A 20361-nucleotide genomic window follows, 5' to 3' on the forward strand; every position below is an offset into this window, starting at 1 on the left:
GAATTATTTCTTGGTAGTTTTTCATGAGCATCTACCATATGGCCGAGTTTCGTAAAAAGCGTATGCACGGTTAAGCCAGAACTGCCAAAAACAAGTATTTCTCAAACTGCTCAAAATTGCGGACAATCTAAGGGCGGAGCTTACTGGTCAAAGCGATACATGTGTTCCTCATGAGTCAAGGCACAAGTGTAAGCAAGTTTCACGACTTTCGGCCAAACGAGGCATGACTTATGCCTGTTTAAAGTTTGCATTTTAAAAAAAATGCTATAGCGCCCCCCTTTGGCCAATTGGAGTAAGATTGGTTTCAGTGATATTTGTAATGACCCTGTACATTTCTGCAAAGTTTCAAAGAAATGTGAGTCTGCATGTATGTTTTAGGCATAGATGAATCATTTTCATAAAACTGCAATAGTTAAAATCTATGGAATCCTGGGATTTTTTAGCAATTTGCACGAAACCTTTTACACATGAACGTTGGACCTCTGCCGACAAAACGATAGGAGTGGATTTTTTCTAAGTGAAAAAATGCAGAAGTTAGGAGCCAATGACTGTTTTTCATATAATTCAAAATGGTGGGAGATCTAAAGGTCAGAGGTCAAAAGTCAGAGTGTGAAAGTTGTTAAGCATGAGGAGACGCATATGTGTATCCAAGTTTCATGGCTGTAGGTCAAACAGGGCATGAATTGTACCTGGTCAAAGTTGGCATTTTCAATTGAGTGCTATAGCGCCACCTTTGGACGAAAGATTGTGAGAATTATTTTTTGATCGTTTTTCATGACCATCTACCATATGGCCGAGTTTCGTAAAAACCGACAGCGCGGTTCAGCCAGAACTGCGAAAAGTGGCAGAAGTGACAGAATAATGCGAATAACAATACGTGTCCAGAGCAGAGCTCTGGCCCCGTAATGAATGCCTCTGGGACATTGTCAACATTAAGGTTGCCGTGTTTCTGCTTCCATCCATCACGGTTCATCTCTGTCTTGTTTTTGTTTTTTCACCCAGAAGTCAAGATGGCGACGGGACGTCTGAGAACTGTTGTAGCCTCAGCTCTGGACCTTCACAGCCTGACACCACGACGGTAAGGAGAGACAGAAAGCACGACTTAACGCATCAAACACACCAAACACACTGGACCGACACGCAAACGCACCTGGTTAATGAACGCAGCTGTTCTCACTAGCCGCGCACGGAAGCTAAGATGGGGCGGGCCAAATAGCTGAGGGGTTAGTGAGCTCGCAGTGTCTCAAGCAGTGTCAGTTTATCCGTATTAGTATATTTCCTTCATACCAACTCTGTCCATTCATCCTGGGTTTCCTTGTGATGGCTTTGTTACCAGCCACTAATAATATCATTTTTTTTTTGGGGGGGCTTTTTATGCCTTTATTTAGAGAGGGATAGGGAAAGTAGGCTGACAGGAAATGGGGAGAGATGGGGGGGGGGGGGGGGGGGGGGGGGGGGCGGTGACACACAGCAAAGGTCGTCAGGAACGGGAGTCGAACCCGCGACACGCAGTCAGGCTGGCATTGCAGCCGTCACGCTACGGCCCAGGCCCACTAATAGTATCTTGACCAGATAGATAACTATCATCCCTTTATACGTTTTCTTCCGTAATGCACAGAGACTTTTCTCATGGGTTGGGTGTGTTAGAATCCAACGTGGATACCAAACCTTTTAGCTCGAGACCCGCCCAAAAAAAGTGAAAACTAGTGGAAAAAGCCGATCTGCTATTTTCACTACTTCTTAAAAGGTTTTGGAACCAAAATATGTTGGTTATTTATAGAATTTCTTTGATTTGTTTTGTAATGTATTACCAAAAATGGTAGGAAACAGATGATTATTCACGACCCATAAAAAAATGTGTCTGCGACCCACAAACAGGTCCCTGCTCCCCACCCAGTGTTTGAGTTTTGAGATTGCCTCACATTTAGTCTGTGCCCCAAATGTGTCACATTCTGCCCCCTGCTGGGCTCATCACAGAACTGACACCGTTGGAAAGGACAAGTAACCTTTATCAGGAAGATACCATGTGACAACTTCACTCTGGAGGCTGACGCACTCACGCACACGCACACACACACACACACACACACACACACACACACACACACACACACACACACACACACACACACACACACACACACACACACACACACACACTCGTGTTGGAGTGATGTGTGCAGTTACTGTATATCTAGGCTATGAAATGGGCTTTGGCACCGAGGCACTCCGCGGGCACTGGATGGATTATAGGTCTGGCATGAGTTCAGTCACTCTGCTGTGGTCCCCCAGCACACACACAGCACTGGTGATATTTTTAGCCATAATGTCTCTGGTGGAAATGTCTCTCTCTCTCTCTCTCTCTCTCTCTCTCTCTCTCTCTCTCTCTCTCTCTCTCTCTCTCTCTCTCTCTCTCTCTCTCTCTCTCTCTCTCTCACACACACTCTCAGAGCTGTACCTTTCAGCGGACAGCGTCAGTGAGTGTGTTTATGTATCTGGTGCTGGGGAGGACATGAAGGTTGAAGTTTTATAACCATGAATCCGCGCCGTGTTATGAGTATTAAAGGTACACTGCAGCCAAAATAAACACTATGGAATATTCAGTCAAGTCACTGAATTTCAGAGGGTGTGATGAAACTATAACCATTCTCCTTCAGTGACACTTTGACTTAAGTTAAATGTTACTCAAGTATGCTATGTTCATTTTTTTTCTCTCTAACACGCGTGTGTGTGTGTGTGTGTGTGTGTGTGTGTGTGTGTGTGTGTGTGTGTGTGTGTGTGTGTGTTTTTGTGTGTGTGTGTGTGTGTGTGTGTGTGTGTGTGTGTGTGTGTGTGTGTGTGTGTATTCTGATGTGATGAAATATATGATGGGGATTTATTTAATAGTGCTTTCTAAACATAGATGTAATAATGTCCCCCCCCACCCCCTGCCCAGTCCTCTGCCCCTCCCCTCCAGGCTCGTGCTCTCTCAGCGTGGTCGCCCAGCTCCTCCGAGGCGGCCCCCCCCCACCTCAACGCCGGCGCCGGCAATGACGTCATCACCGCGCTGCTGAGCCTCTCGCCCGGTGACATCATCAGCGTGCTGCAGCAGAGGGACGAGTGGTGGCTGGGCCGGCTGAACGGCACGCAGGGATGGTTCCCCAAGAACCACGTCGCCGCCCTGGAGGCCGCGGGCGGGAACGCAGAGTATGAGGACAACAAGTTTCATAAAGTTTCATGTTTATTAGAAGAAAAGAAACGTCTTTACATACAGTAACTGTATGAGTTATGATGATGTTTCTTACAGATTAAAACAATTATGCAAAGGATAATTGACGTAATCATTGATAAATAAATCCCTTCAGGGTGATTAGGAACCTCACCCTGTCGGGATTTATTCATCAATAATGACCAGCTACCCGTCAATTATCTCGCTTATTACACGGCTACTTAACACATTTTTTTTCAAAAACATTTTTTTCAATTTTTTTTTTCCTTCACAGCACCAGGAGATATAATTTTCCAAAGATTTAGACTCCAATCCACTTCCTGGTTAACTTATGACTTCAAAAGCCTGTATCTCGGCTCCTCAAAAATGGTTAAAAAAACTGGCACCCCATGTGTTAATAGATACATTTTACCCAAAAGTAACAACAAAACAATGTATTTCCTTGCTTAAGGTAATGTAAGTATTCCATAAGTGTTGCGCTGGGCGCACACGGTCGCCTCGGTAAACAAGGAAGTGTTGATCAAATAGAATCAATTTTAGGTTACTGCATCGTCTATTTCTCGCTTCAAATATTTTCAAAAACATTCTTGAGAGCAACGTTTAGTTGTAAATGACATGGTGAGTTTGTTTACATGGCTGTCATGTTGGATACGGCATTAAATCAATCAGCGCAGGTTGATATGAGCAGGTGCCCTGAGTCTTTGATTAGACAGGTTGATATGAGCAGGTGATCTGAGTCTTTGATCAGACAGGTTGATATGAGCAGGTGCTCTGAGTCTTTGATTAGACAGGTTGATATGAGCAGGTGCTCTGAGTCTTTGATTAGACAGAGGTCTGTTATTGAGCTCATCAGTCACTGTCCAGAAATAACACACCGCTGAATTCAGCAATTGACCAATCAAAATCAAGCATTCAACCCAGCCGTGTAATAAATATATATAATCATCAAACATCAAAACACATCAAACAGTAAAAGGTTTTTTTTCACGTGTGTTCAGATGAAATAAAAAATGTTCAGAAGTTGAACATAACGTGTGAATTGTCTCTGTGTCGTTCTCAGGCCCATATATTCCAGCGTTGACGAGTTTGACGCTCCGGATTCAGGACAACTGGAAGGTTGGTCTCTGTCATCTACTTATCTATCCATCTATCCATCTATCAATCCATCCATAACAATACATAACAACAATAGACTAAATATCATCAGATTATAGTCGACTAAATCTGCAGTTGATTTAGTCGACTAAAATGTATGTTGGCGTTGCCTTGATGGCGTCGTAATGACTGATTTTACACTTGGTTGCATGCTGGAAATAGCAGATCTGCGACACGTTGTGAGCTTGTAGATCGGCTATTTTCAGAGCGTAACACCCGAGCGCAACCAAGCATAATAAAATGACTTGTCTTTTAGTTCTACTGGATCTCTTCTCCACTAGATCCCTCACTAACATTTTAGTCTAGTTTTTATTTGTTGACGAAATCGTCAATATATAGACTCAGTTTTAGTCATCATAGCTTAGTTTTTATTTAGTTTAAATCAGGGGTCTTCAATGTTTTCAGCCAAGGACCCCCTAGCTGAGAGAGAGATGAAGCAGGGACCCCCACTATATATTGTATAAAATTGTTTTGCAGATTAAACAATTTCATAGATTTCTTAGACAGCTTCATAGACTTTGACAGCACTATCATTGTGTATGTTGGATTAATGTGTAATTTCAGGCATTTAACCACTTGAACCATCAATACTTTTTCCCCTCTAAACCAAACCTCTTTTGCCGAAAATAGCAGATCTACAAGCTCTCAACGCCTCGCAGCGCGAGGCGTTGAGAGCTTGTAGATCTGCTATTTTCGGCTAATGTTCCCATCAGAAAAGGAATTCTAGGGTTTGAAGAAGCTCAGTGTCACAATACTTGTATCACCACTACATTCCACATACTGTAGTTGAAGACACCATTCCACATATAGCTGACAGTCTGTTTACTCTTGACAATGTTCCAATGAATTGAGGTAATCTTAAGTTAAAAAAAAAAGAAGAAAAAAGAAAAGTAAAGAAAAAAAAAATCTTGTCAATTTATCTCTATGCTTGATGAAAAATGCAGTTAGTGAATGTGGAACAAAGCCTGTCTGTATATCAGAACAAAGCCTGTCTGTATATCAGAACAAAGCCTGTCTGTATATATCTAGGGTTCAAAAAACGAAATCCTATCACACACATATTTGGCGGACCCCCTATAGTAGCTCTGAGGAACCCCCTAGGGGTCCCGGACCCCCTGTTGAAGACCCCTGCTCTAAATGACGTGGACCACATGAATGAAGTCAGAAGTGTGCTGTGTATGTCTTCCTCAGAGTTCGTGGCTCTCTACACGTACGAGAGCCCGGAGGCCGGAGACCTGACGTTCGTGGAGGGAGACGTCGTCATGGTGACGGAGAGGGAGGGGGAGTGGTGGCGGGGGTGCATCGGGGACCAGACGGGGGTGTTCCCGTCCAACTACGTCAGGCCCGTGGAACCAGAAGTGAGTTGCTCTTTAGTCTAGTCGTAAGAACTTTGAACTTGAAATAGTCCATGAGCCAGACAAGATTTCATTATCGAAAGAGTTGGCAAAACCATACCTGTATTAAAGTGTTCATAGGGTCAATACGAGGAAATAAATATATGATAACCTTTCCACAGGAGCAGCTTTTTCATATTTATCACACATTTTGTTATTTTCCCCATTCGTACATGACAGGTGAAAAAATGACAACATTTTAAAAATAGTTATCATAATGAAACTTCCTAATGATTTATCGTATTACAAGTTTTCTGAAATTGTATATTTAAATATCGGGCATATAGGAAAATATGCCCGAATTTGCATAACTTTCCAGAATCAACATTGGAACATTGGACAAAGCCAGAGTCAACATTCTTATTTCATTTTGTTAAGATGTCGGAGTCAAAGGTTTTTAACGATGGATTATTCAATATCTGGCTCAATTTTGTGGCTCTGGCTCATGGACTAAATGCCCAATTTGCATATTTAAATATACAATTTCAGAAAACGTGTAATACGATAAATCATTAATAAGTAAGTAATCAACTCAGGAAGTTTCATTATGATAACTCTTTTTAAAATGTTGTAATTTTTTCACCTGTCATGTACGGGTATGGGGAAAATAACAAAATGTGTGATAACCATGAAAAAGCTGCTCCTGTGGAAAGGATATCATATATTTATTTACTCGTATTGACCCTATGAACAATTTAATATAGGTTTGGTTTTGCCCACTCTTTCGATAATCATTGCTCAAATTTGGGGCTCTGGCTCATGGACTAAAACTTTTAACGATACGGTTAATTAAAGTAGCTGTTATTTGTGTTTAACCCATTAAGACCTGAGGCTCATTCTACAAATGTCTTCCAAATCAGTGGTTCTCAAACGTTGTCATGTCAAGGACCCCCCAAAATGATATGGGACCCCAATTTATATTGTAAAATCAATGCTAATTCAACTCAGAGAGTGTACAAATGGAACCAAATGGACCTGTTAGGGTCCAACCGAAAGTTATCTATCATTTAGCTAGGGACCCCTGGAACTCCCTCAAGGACCCCATTGGGGTCCCTGTACCCCACCTTGAGACCCACTGGGCTGGAGAGATATGGGGATCCTTGAATTTTGAAGTTGATTTGTGTAACGGGTGTATAAATACTGGCTGTATAACACTGGAGTTAACATTATCATGATTGTCCTTTTTAGGTCACAAGGCCTGGAGTTCCAATTAAGAAGCCAGGTACGGCTCAGATGAAACGCACACACACACACACACACACACACACACACACACACACACACACACACACACACACACACACACACACACACACACACACGCTGATTTCAGTTTGTTTTGTTTTGACAGAGATTGCGCAGGCTGTCAGCGCCACTGTCGCCCAGACGGGGGAGCTGTTGAGTCTGTCTCCAGGACAGCTGATAGTGGTTCGGGCGAGAAACTCCTCCGGCTGGTGGCTGGGGGAACTGCAGGTCAGTCACAGCCCTCTCTTTTACTTCTACTCCACTACATCTCAGTGGCAAATATTATACTTTTACTCCACTATAACGAAAAAACATCACATGGATGCACCTGGGACGTATCATCAGTGTTGTAGCCTGGGGTCATAGGATGTTTCGGGTCTCGCAACATACACCCTCATCCAGGTGACCCAGCCGGGGTTGATCAAGCCACGACTTACGTCCCAGGTAGCTACCCACGTCAGTCCTAAATAGGGAAAGACAGGGCCACTCAATACGCTTGTCCGAAACTACTCTGCCAGGAATGGGGGAGAGGAGAGGCTCTGGTACGTGGAGGGGCTAGGCTCTGTGGATGGCCTCCTGGCCGGGCTCCTCCTCCGTCTCACCATGTCCAGGACCTGAGCGTTGCACCAGACTCCCCCGCTCCAAACATTTCATTCTGGTGTGATGGTGTCTTGGCCGTGGTGGTACTGCAGGCTCCCTTTGCGGCTTGCTTGAATGGCCCTCCTAAAGGCCTCTCCACTACAATCATTTGTCAATTTTAATTACTTTTTAGATTGTGATTATTATTACAAAACCTATATTACCCACTTCAGCCCTATATACATTTGGTATTTTTTGATGAATTGACACTTGAATGGATACATGAAGGGTGTACTTGATGCAGTGTGTGTGTGTGTGTGTGTGTGTGTGTGTGTGTGTGTGTGTGTGTGTGTGTGTGTGTGTGTGTGTGTGTGTGTGTGTGTGTGTGTGTGTGTGTGTGTGTGTGTGTGTGTGTGTGTGTGTGTGTGTGTGTGTGCGTCCTCAGGCTCGGGGTAAGAAGCGACAGAGAGGCTGGTTCCACTCCAGTCATGTGAAGCTCCTGGGTCCGACCAGCGGGAAGTCCACACCGTCTCCTCTGCCAGGTAACACTGTCATTCATGGGTTAACCCATTAAGACCTGAGGCCCATTCTACAAATGCCTTCTAAAACAATCCTGAAGGGGTTCATTCCTGAACAATGACAATTTCTGAACCAATTATGAGCCAGAGGTTAATCTCATAATGTACTCACCAGTGCCACGGTTTTATTGTTGTTTTTTTGTTTTATTCATGTCGCCATAGCCCCCGCTAAATCCGTTTAAAATGCGCGTTCATTTGGTTCTACACACTCAGGGGATCTGTGTGCGACGAGCAGAAAAAAACGCATATGTTTACGTTCCGCCATCTTGAAGCTACGGGGGTAAACGTTAGACAGGGCGATGCGAGGAGAAAAACCACAAAGGAGATAATCGATGCCAAAGTTGATTCCTAGACAGGAAACGGATGCGAGCGAAAAAAACGGAACCAGTTTTATTTTGTTTCCGGTCGGCTCCCGGAACCGGAAGGGGTCGGAAAAAAATCCGGAAAGTGCACTTTTTCGATTTAACATGGGATTTCAATTTGTAAACAGTTCGCGTAGATCTACGCGACTGGCACGCTGCGGCTTTAAATCGGTTCGCGTAGATCTACGCGATTGGCAGTCAATGTGTTAATGAAGACATTAATACATTGACATGAGCGTGGAGTTCTGACTGCCAGTGTAAAATATGTTTAAAAAGGTTTTAAAGAAAAGAAAAACACATTGCACATTATCTTTCCTAATAATATGTTGGATACATTTTCATGTGTATTTTCAAACATTTTGTTGAAAAAAAAGGGTTAGGTGCCTGATGGTCAAGATTCAATTTATTCCCTGAGCAAACAGACAGGCTCTATTAGCTCAATGGTAAAAAATGTATGCACTTGCACAGGAAACCGGGTTCAAATCCGGAGTAGAAGAGGAAAGTTATGATGTGTTTGTCTGTTATAAATAATAATAATAATAATAATAATAACTAGAAAAAGTGCTCCTCGGAGCACAAGTCTCCGCCAGCAGACTTGGGAATGTTGGGAATGTCCTAATTCTTATGTTCTAATTCTTACAAAAAATAGAACATGTTACTGTGTCATAGTAACATGACACAAGTGTCCTATCCGTCCTGTCTGTATAAGTGTCCTATCCGTCCTGTCTGTGTAAGTGTCCTATCTGTCCTGTCTATGTAAGTGTCCTATCCGTCCTGTCTATGTAAGTGTCCTATCCGTCCTGTCTGTGTAAGTGTCCTATCCAATTGTTACAGTATCCGCCATTTCTCAGCCATTTAGTGATTATTCCTGTCTTACCTCACTTTGAAAGAGGCAAAGACTCTTTCAAAGTGACACATGTATTTATAGCCCGTTATATGTCACTAGCCAATCAGATCACACTATTTCACCGTATTGTCAAGTGTCACGTGAGGCTCGACCAATGTTTGCTTGGCTGACGGAAAGTGAAAACAAACTCTCCTGGCGGAGACAATGATGATGATGATGATGATGATGATGATGATGATGATGATGATAATAATAATATTGAGAACACTATTCTGTACCTTCTTAACCACATTAAACGGGGTGTCAGTGTTCAAATAAGTTGTTAAATAGCTCTATATTCCAATTCAGGGTAATTATTTCTATAGAGTGTTTGTCGTGGTCGGGATTTCAGGTTGGGATACTAATTTTATCCAATCAGGACAGAGCTCATACAGGATACAGGATAAACAAATGAAATGGGAACACTGAGCAGACAAAGTGGAACGCTATAAAAGTTTTAAGCTGATAAAACGTTTGTTCTAAGAGTCGGCGTGTGTACTTCGTGCTTGCTGCGTACGTCGCTTCTTCCTGCTCTTGTCCTCGTTAAAAAAAACTCTCCTTCCCACGATGCGTCAGTGTGCCAGGTCATCGCCATGTACGACTACACGGCGGCCAATCAGGACGAGCTGAGCTTCTCCAAGGGTCAGCTGATCAGCGTCCTGGACAAGGCCAACCCCGATTGGTGGAAAGGAGAGGCCAACGGAGTGACGGGTCTGCTGCCCACCAACTACGTGAAGATGACCACAGAGTCAGACCCCAGCCAGCAATGTGAGTAGTAGTAACCTCCAACATGTCCATGCTTGGTGCAACACATTTGGGCTTCAAGGGCAAGACTACTTTGGTAGAGGTTTGGGCATAGGGTGGGCAAAGGAAATATATACACATATATTTAGTACAGAAGTCCTGACGTCACTCGTTAATCCCCAGGTTCGTAAAGTAATTTGAATAACATTGTGTCATCTTAGAATCGTCTAATTTTTGTGGTCCAAAAATAAACAAACTGTCTCTGCGATATTGTCAGGGAGGAGGTTCTGTATCGTTTATGATAGTCAGTCACTTATATTTGATACAGTCTGTTTCTGGCGAAAATGTAACTAATTCGGCGGAAGTAACATTATCGTTTTATCACCGTCAGTTGATGCTTCATATCCATAAGAGTCAAACCGCCGGGGTCATTTGTTTATTTTTGGAACACAGTTCTTATTTGACGCGATATTAAACACGTCTATGGGAATTCAGAACGGGGCTGGAAAACCGCGAACCAGGTAGGATGTGTAAATTACGTCAGACTTCGGTGCTCTATTATGTCTTATATATGTTTATATATGTTTTGTATATGTGCAAGTGCCCCCATGCCGCCCCTAAAAATCACCTATGGGTTTGGGATGTGTAGTTACCTTGCCATGATGTAACTCCAAAGGTGGACAAGAAAACAAAAATAATTACTCCATTGATTAGAAATTGATCATTCTAAATATGCTCCTCATTGACTTACATTGTACGGTGAAACATCTCTCAAAGTCACTCTTTTAGCACGTAAACGAACACAAACAAAGTTGATTCAGACAATGTAGATCACCAAACCCAATACAAATGTCAACTTTCTGTTCATTTTACTATTTGAAGATCCGGATCTGGATCCAGATTCTCTTCTTAACAAAAATAGCAAAATCAACAGGAAGTTAACATTTGTATTTATTTTTTTTAAACAGTAAGGAGTTTGGAGCTGTTCTATGTTGTCTGAATCGGCTTTGTTTGTGTTTGTTTATGTGCTAAAAGAGTGACTTTGAGAGCTGTTTTTCAAGTCAATGAGGAGCACAACCCAAACCTCTACCAAGTGGTCTTGCCCTTTAAAGGGCCATCTAACTTTAAAGGAGTAGTTCACCTAAAAAAAACATTAAATTATTGGTTCAGGAATGCGACACAAATTAAGAAATCTCCTTGAATTCAAGGCTCCATGGCGTGTGTAATTGATAGAAAATAAGCCATTTTCTGGGTGAACTACTCCTTTAAAACACTCCTGGGGTCTACTCAGACGCGTCATCTCAACGCCTATACCAAATGGACCCGTCAGTACCCGTTAGGGGCCAAATGGACCCGTTATGGACCCATTAGGGGCCATTTGGTTCCATTTCTACGCTCTTTTTTTTCTTTCTTTAACACACACTGGCTGCAAACGATCGGCTTACAGAACTGGGTCGCCGTCTTAATCAATTCAGCTGAGAGCAGAGCAGCTGTGCATCCCTGTCCCCGTTTATCCTCCCATAAATCAACGTAATTATGACCACTGTGACATGGTACAGTTCACACTGTGTGTGTGTGTGTGTGTGTGTGTGTGTGTGTGTGTGTGTGTGTGTGTGTGTGTGTGTGTGTGTGCGTGTGCGTGTCTCTGTGTGTCAGTGAGTCCGCAACTTTTGTGGCACAAGCTGAGGAGGTTGTGTCTATACTGTGCAGTGGTGTAAAGTAACTAAGTACTTGTGAGCTTATACTCGAGTGAAATTCTGGACTTTTACTTGTAACAGACCTTGTAAATCGGCACGCAACGAAACACAACGGGTCTCATAGCCTGTGTGTGTTGTATCAGTATTCATGGCGTGTGTTGTCTGCACAGAGCTACATTTCTTTTAACGAGGGTGAACACACTGCACACACACACACACACACACACACACACACACACACACACACACACACACACACACACACACACACACACACAGAACCACACACACACACACACAGAACCACACACACACAGACACACACACACACACAGACAGACAGACAGACAGACAGACAGACAGACAGACAGACAGACAGACAGACAGACAGACAGACAGACAGACAGACAGACAGACAGGGGTTTTATATATTAATGTCTGCCGTCTCTCCCTCTCTCTCTCTCCGCCCGTCCCTCATCTCACTCACTCCCCTCCGTTCCTCTCCTCTCCTCCGCTCCATCTTTTCCTTTTCTCCTCACCTCTGTAGGACAGTAGCGCTGCCTGGCTTCCCTTCCTCCTCCTCCTCCTCCTCCTCTTACTCCTCCTCCTGCTTCTCCTCTGTCTCTGTGAGCCAATCAGAATTCAGATTGCCCCGTGGCGTCATGACGACCAGCAGCCAACAGGAACGTGGCGTTCTCTGCGGCCCCGCCCCCTGGCTTTCTTACCCTACTTTTTGATCGACCCCTTTTTTTATTTATCTTTCACTCTCTTTTCATCCCCTCCTCCCATCCCTTCACCTCTCCCCTCCTTACCCCTCCTTACCTCTCCTCTCCTCTCCTCTCCTCTCCTCTCCTCTCCTCTCCTCTCCTCTCCTCTCCTCTCCTCTCCTTACCTCTCCTTACCTCTCCTCTCCTCTCCTTCCTGCCCTGTCCTCTGCCGCCCCCTGGTGTTTATCCACTATACCAATGGTTCTCAACCTTTTCAGGCCGTGACCCCCTAAAAATAATCATATTTGAACTGGGGACCCCCTAAAAATAATCATACAAAAAATACAAGCTTACCTAACCCTAAAAATGTTTGCCTCTTTCTTATATTGTTTGACAATTTGGCCAATGTTTGACCAGATTGTATAGTATAGTTTAATAATTATAATAACATTAATAATAATAATAATAATAATAATAATACATTCTATTTATATTGAACTTAACATTTGAAACAAACCTCAAATTTGTTGATAACCTCTGATGCACAAATTATCTTTTCTTCTTTTCTTGTTTAAAAAGGTCTTAAAAGCCCTTAAATTGTCACGTCACTGTCATATGTGGGGCCCCCCTGGGGGTCTCGACCCACAGGTTGAGAACCACTGCACTAACCCACTAATGAAGGAAGGGAGTGGGACAGAGGCAGCAGCTCCTGTATCTTGTATTGCTAAACAACGTCTAAGGCATGGAATATGTAGTTTTGTATTTTTTAGACAAACGATTCAGCCAAACATAATGAATCTTTAACTACTTGATTACAGTATAATTCTAATGTCGTTTATGTTAAAAATGTTCATCCAGACTAATTTAGTTTTCTAAAAATGGAGTCACCATGATGTAGAATGTGTTTAACAGGGTCTCTCATTCTTGCTAGCCTGGAATCCAGACGGAGGCACTCGTTCAGCATTAGTTTTTAGTTTTTTTACCAGCTTGCTATAAAGCTGGTCTAGGAACACCCTGGGGAATGTGGGCGTTTCCTTCCAAAATGGGGGCGTGCCATCCATTTCTTATACATACCCCACCAGGCAAAAGCGGCTTGGCTTCAGGGGAAAGAGGTGTGGCTTTAAACAAAGTTAAAAAAAGACCAGGATGGCATCTGTAGCCAAATAAATGAACTACAGATTTTAGAGTTGAAACATAGAAATTCATAGATCGATAAGAGAAATAAGAAAACTGCAGTTTTTATTACAAACCTAGTGGTTTAGCTTGCCGCAAGCTGGTATGAATTATGACCGCGTCATGTCTTTCCTTGTTTTCACTTCGCTCCTCCGTCCGGCTATCATCCTATTTGAGCCAAATTTCCAAATGTCACCAATTACGTACTGTAGGCAAGTCAGGAAGTGACTCGAATTTTACATCGGAAGGCTCTGTCCCGCCCCGCCCACAGACCTTTACTTTGGGAGCCACTGCTCCCGCCCCACCCGCACCACAGACCAATGAGAAGCCGAGGCTCCTGGGTGCTCGTCCCGCCCTAGTCCCGCCCCTTTGAAATGGCATGATTTCCAGACTGAGAAGCGAAGTGATAAAAAAAAAAAGAACATCTGCCGAACAGAGCGATCAGTCTGGATTCCAGGCTACATTCTTGCACTAACAACTTGAAAACTTGCTATAAAAAAAAATGGACCAATGTAAAGAAACTTATTTTGACGATTCACTCTGTGTTGCTTTATCATGAATAATCTTACTGCTTGCCAAATGCATTGTTGCCTGGTTTAAACGTTTTGTTCTGAACCACTTGACGCTAGTGTTTCCCTCGACACCAAATCTCTTCTATGAAAATAGCCTATCTCAGGGGTTCTTCAACGTTTTTCAGGCCAAGGACCCCTTAGCTGAGAGAGAGATGAAGCAGGGACCCCTCCACTACATATTGTATTACACTTTTCATAGATATCATAGATAGCTTCATAGACTTGTTTGACGGCACTACCATCAGCGTTTTATGGTTTGTTTACACGTTATATTTTCTATGAATATGTTGGACTCAAGGGAACGCTTGTGTGTCATTTTAAGATGTCTTTGGCTATTCAAAAATAGCAGATCTACAAGCTCATAGCGTGGCACCGAGTGCCGCGCTATGAGCTTGTAGATCTGCTATTTTTTAGAACAATCTTGAAAATGTGTGCAAATCCTTTATATACATTTTTTTGCTCAAATCTTTGCTTCTTCAGATTTAGAAGACGAAAATCCCCAGAAGCAAAGATTTGAGTTAAAAACTTTCGCTTTAAAAAAGTATATGTATATTCATACTAAAGATTTGCTCACATGTTCACGATTTTTCCAAAAAAAAATAGCAGATCTACAAGCTCATATGAGCTTGTAGATCTGCTATTTTCATATAGCCAAAGAAATCTTAAAATGACACACAGATGCATTCCCGGTCTTAAAGGATTAACGTGTATTTTCAGACCGTAAACAGGAACCCCTTTTGGTGTAGTTAATACTGTACACAGTATATAGCAACATTCATTTTTCTAATTTATTTGAATATTTTTTTCAGATTTAGAAGGTGTTTTTAGAATCGGCCACACAGGTCTAAATGGTTTGAAGAGACACAAAGGAGACTCTGTGTCTCCTACCGGAACCGGAATTATCGGCTTAGGAATATGAGAAAAACAAAAAAATATCCTAGAATTCAAGTCTCCATGGGGTGACTTGACTAATCGATAGAAAACAAAGTCCTTTTGGGGGTGAACTATCCTTTTTATGGCAGAGGCTCGTTCAGTACTGTAACGTCACCAGCAAAAGAACTACAAAATAACCAGCATAGCAGTGCTTAAAGGGACATAGATGTAGATCCAGAGAGATGACGCAGCGGGTGCCGAAAAAACTAACGTTTTGCTCTGTTTGGAACCTAAAAAGTGCAACAGCCAACTGAGCAAATAACTGAAGGATCTCAGTTTTTTTCTGATGCCTGACTTAGGGCCATAGAAGTGTCCATAGAAATCGTTTTTTTTAATGCCAGGGACCCGCCCCCCTTTCAAGATTTTTGTTGTTAAAAGTTTTAAAAAATATATTTTTTCCAAGATTCTTTTGAAAATTGCCAATTTTCGCAAGGACCTCCAAATTGACACATATTAGCGCACGGACCCCCATTTGAAAAGATATGCCAGGGACTCAACCATTCAGGTTTCTTAGGGGTCCCAATCTACACTGTATCACCATCATCAGTGTTCATTTAACTCTGAGAGTGTACAAATGGAACCAAACGGACCCGTTAGGGTCCGTTTGGTTCCATTTGTACACTCTCAGAGTTACAGACATATAAGGGTCAATTTGGTTACTATTAATTTGGCTGGGGACCCCCCTGGAACCCCGTCAAGGACCACTGGTGGTCCCCGGACCACTGGTTGGAAAAACCCTGGTCTAGTCGCTTCTTTTGGGTTTGTTTTCGTAGACCTTGCCACTTGTTTCTCTTACAAAATCTGGCAACACTGAGCTAAAAAAAAAGAAGACATTTTTTTTTGTGGACACGGCCTCTTAGACTTAGTGCTGTGACACCGGCGTGTAGCTAAGTATAAAAATAACCCTTTAGTTCTTTCACCATGTTTTCCTTCTCGAACTTAGTTTTTTTTCCCCACTCGTCCACCAGCTATGCAACCATTAGGAGAAAGCTCTCCGCCATGGAAGGTGCTTCAACTTTCTTCACGTCTCTCTTCTCTTTGATGCAGCGCTCCGTGGTAGCAGCAGACTGTGTTGTTAGCGATGTTTTCTATAGGTCCATGTAGTTATATCTGCAATACAATGTGCCTCACTCTTCTCTGTGCATAGAATGTACATAATACAGTGTGACACGACTGATAATATAGACATTTTAACATAGAATGTACATACGGTATGATAATAAAGACATTTTAACACGGACAACAGTGTCTTGGTGACTGAATGCAGACGTATGAAGATGTAACATGTACATGTCGTTTGCCGTGATCGTCACTGTCTTGCGGAAACCTTGTATCTCCATATTTCATCGTTTCTATGTTTTTCATGTTTCATGAATTAACTCTCTCAGTGCCACGCCCCGAGATACCCCGAGTTTTCCCCGAGTACCCTCCCTGCCAGAACGAGAAATCCCGAGTTTTTACTTTTTACTGTGGTCGCGCTATTCTGTTTATTTCTCATGATCACTTTCACTTCCTGACTCCTTCCGACTCATTGGGTTCCGGTTTCATGACGCAGATTCCGTTTCCGGTTCTCATTTTTTTCCCGCGGTCATTTTCAGCCAGAATAGGGAAAGTCAAGTTTTTTCACACAGTATACAAAACGAACGGAGAGGTCTACTGCTACTCTCTTTGGTCTGGGTGACGATCAGTCATCGTAGTCGTGTATAACATCGTATTTTAACCCGATCAGAAATTGTCGAAAATGTCACATCCGTTTATGACCGGATGTGAAGTCGGCCTGTTTGGGAGGGGGCGAGCGAGTCAACGAGGTGATCAATGGCTCGATTTGTCGCTCTCTACTGGTAGAACTGTCGTATGAGTGTAATACTGCACATAGACAAGCTATTTGAAAATTAAATGACAAAATAACAAAACAAAGAAAAACGAAAATTGCTGGCACTGGGGGAGTACTTTATGAAAATACTCTGGCACTGAAAGAGTTAAAGGAGTAGTTCACCCAAAATGTAATGAATCTTATTTTCTATTAATTGCACACCCCATGAAGCCTTGAATTTATGGGGATTTTTTTTATTTTTTGTCGCATTCCTAAGCCAATAATGTGATGACCGGCGGTCTCTCCGGTAGGAGACTCTAAGGAGACTCTTTGTGTGTCCTACTGGATACGTTAGCATCTTTCCGCCTGTCATCTAATTATTGGCTCAGGAATGCGACGGAAACAAAAAATCTCCATGAATTCAAGGCTGCATGTGGTGTGTAATTGATAGACAAAAAAAGTCATTTTTTCGGTTAACTACTCCTTTAATGTCCTACTTCGCAAGCAAAGTCTTGTAGATCGGCAGTTTTCACTGTATTTGAAACATTTTGAAAGTGAAAGTGGTTACTTGTGTCTGTGGGTCTTATAAACTAGAGAACGGGCACCAGCCTAGTCAGCAACGATGCAAGTTGGAAATACATGCCCCACCTGGTTATGCAATACTTGTTGTAAGCTATACCCGTAAAACTAAAACCGTGGGGAAAAGGGCACAATCGTACCATTACAGTGCTATAGCTTGCCGTCAGCATGAGATCAGTTTATCGACTGGGAAGTGTTATTGAAATTCAGGGAATCCAGTGCCATTTAACTCATTGACCGCCAATGACCAGATTTCTCATCATGTGGTGTTTTCAGTGGTTTTGACGATAGAGGGCGCTCTTCCGCAATGATTATGATGATGATGATGATGATGATGAAGAGTACGCCCAGAATTTACGTGATCACAACAAAATGAAGCTGGTTTCGTTTAGTATTATAGGATTTATAAAAGCCACATTTTCTCAGCTTTCTGTTGCTTTTTGGCGAAAACAAGCTATACATTCAACTGCCTATAACGACCGGATTATCCCGACTGCACACGTTTTTTTCTCTCCGATTCTCCCAAGACCCCCCTACGTCTTTTGACGCCGGGTGGATCTTTGTGAAAAATAATATTCTATGGTTTTTCAAAGGTTAGTAAAAAAACGCTCGGGATCTCTGGCAAGGGCAGCCATAGAGCAGTGGTTCTCAAACTTTTCCATGTCAAGGACCCCCAAATTGACACTTATTAGCCCGCGGACCCCCATTTGAAAAGGTAAGCCAGGGACCCCCATAAGAGAAAATTGTTACCGCTCTAGCAGTGATTCTCAACCATTTTAATTTCAAGGACCCCCAGTTTGACATGCGTTAGGCTACGGACCCCCATTTAATAGCATTATCTCTGGGACCCCAATTTATATTGTAGAATCCATGTTAATCCCAAAAAACGTCCGTTCCAACGTTAGGATTTGTAGAAAAACCCTTGTAGCTCAGATTATTATTATTTTTTTATTGATGAAAAGCAGCGATTTTCAACAAGCCATTGCTCCAAAATGGCCGATTGCGGTAGACATGTTATGGAGGAGACCCTCCCCCATCCTCCGGACACTTTTTTTACATCCGTGTACACAACGTGGCTTCCACGTAGCTTTTCAAAGATCGTCTATTTAAGGTAATAAACGATGGCAAGGGGATAAAAAAAACAATGTTTTAATCTCAGGCAGTGAATGTGTTCTTAAAGAGTTAAGAGAGAGATTGTGTGCATTGTGTTTGGGTGTGTCAGGGTGTGCTGACCTCATGACCCTGGACTCCATGAGCCCTCAGGAGAGGAAGAGGCAGGGTTACATCCATGAGCTCATCCACACCGAGGAGACCTACGTGGAAGACCTGGAGCTGGTGCTGGAGGTACCCACCGTGTGTGTGTGTGTGTGTGTGTGTGTGTGTGTGTGTGTGTGTGTGTGTGTGTGTGTGTGTGTGTGTGTGTGTGTGTGTGTGTGTGTGTGTGTGTGTGTGTGTGAGAGAGTGAGTCCGCAACTCTGTGGCACAAGCTGAGGAGGTCCACTGTGCAGTGGTGTTAAGTAACAAAGTACTTTTGTACTTTTACTCAGTAAAAGCAAAATTCCGGACTTTTACTTGTAACAGACCTTGTAGATCGGCACACAACTAAGTATAACAGGTCTCATAGCCTGTGCGTGTGTGTGTGTGTGTGTGTGTGCGAGCGCGTGCGTTTGTGTGCGTGTGTGTGCGCGTGTGTGTGTGTGTGTGTGTGCGTGGTCTTGTTGCAGGTGTTCCACAAGCCCATGTCAGAGTCAGGTCGTCTGTCAGAGGCTGAGATGATCGTTATCTTCGTTAACTGGAGGGAGCTGATCATGTGCAACACCAAGCTGCTCAAGTATGTTACATCTCAGTATGTTATAACTCACCTCACTTTACCACTAAAACAACTAAGACAACCACGTTGTGCCCTGTGACCAGTGGTGGAAGAAGTACTCAGATATTTTACTTAAAGTAATACAATGCAGGTTCACAAATAACGATTTTTAGCAGCCTCTGCTGGTCATTACCGTCACTGCAGGTCGTTCGTTTATTCCTGTGTTACCCAGAATTCCATTTGTTTTCACCGGAAGACGGAAGCGTTTCAAAAAGCGTTCTTTTAATTGTTTTATACTATCTGTGGATCGTTTCTCTTAGCCAGTGGAGCTTTAGTTACCGTGAGCTGTGTTTTCTTTTGCTGTTGTTTTCCATCTTCAAATCCTACAATCTCTTAAAAACAGCGTGAGATTCCTTTTTGTTATAAGCGCGGTACTTCCTGGCCAAACAGGAAACCGGTGCGGTAGTTCCTGGCCAAACAGGAAACCGGTGCATTTCCGTTTCCGTTTTCCAGCTGGATGACGTCATTTTCGCGGGAATGGCTAACCTAACCACCGTTTCAATAGAAAATAGTTTATAAAAGGCTTTCGGGGGTGAAATTCATGGAGTGGGTGTTGTGAAACATTTTCCACTCACAAAAGATATACAATTTAACTTTAGTTTTGTTGAAAAAGTTACCTAGTATTACTTTAAGGATATATATATTTTTTAACTTTTTCCACCACTGCTCTCTTGTATCCCAGGGCGCTGCGGGTGCGTAAGAAGACGGGCGGAGAGAACATGCCGGTGCAGCTGATAGGCGACCTGCTGGCAGCGGAACTGTCTCACCTGCAGCCCTACATCCGCTTCTGCTCCTGCCAGCTCAACGCCGCCGCCCTGCTGCAGAGCAAGACACACTGCACGCCGGACTTCAAAGACTTCCTCAAG

The 20361-nt window shown here is 43.0% G+C and overlaps 1 protein-coding gene across 1 annotated transcript in view; it reads left to right on the top strand.

Annotated features, from left to right (window-relative positions):
• The window catches only part of LOC311063291 (intersectin-2-like), a 118030-nt gene that overhangs the window by 71792 nt on the left and 25877 nt on the right, over nucleotides 1–20361 (top strand). Inside the window, exons 20-30 of the mRNA XM_084082663.1 lie at nucleotides 1003–1078; nucleotides 2936–3186; nucleotides 4269–4324; nucleotides 5555–5721; nucleotides 6946–6979; nucleotides 7109–7230; nucleotides 8027–8123; nucleotides 9984–10175; nucleotides 18848–18969; nucleotides 19350–19456; nucleotides 20178–20361. Coding sequence (XP_083938789.1) covers nucleotides 1003–1078; nucleotides 2936–3186; nucleotides 4269–4324; nucleotides 5555–5721; nucleotides 6946–6979; nucleotides 7109–7230; nucleotides 8027–8123; nucleotides 9984–10175; nucleotides 18848–18969; nucleotides 19350–19456; nucleotides 20178–20361 — 1408 coding nt within the window. The remainder of the gene's footprint in view (nucleotides 1–1002; nucleotides 1079–2935; nucleotides 3187–4268; nucleotides 4325–5554; nucleotides 5722–6945; nucleotides 6980–7108; nucleotides 7231–8026; nucleotides 8124–9983; nucleotides 10176–18847; nucleotides 18970–19349; nucleotides 19457–20177) is intronic.

This window comes from Gymnoscopelus microlampas, assembly GCF_963454915.1.
Source record: "Gymnoscopelus microlampas genome assembly, chromosome: 16".
NCBI lineage: Eukaryota > Metazoa > Chordata > Actinopteri > Myctophiformes > Myctophidae > Gymnoscopelus > Gymnoscopelus microlampas.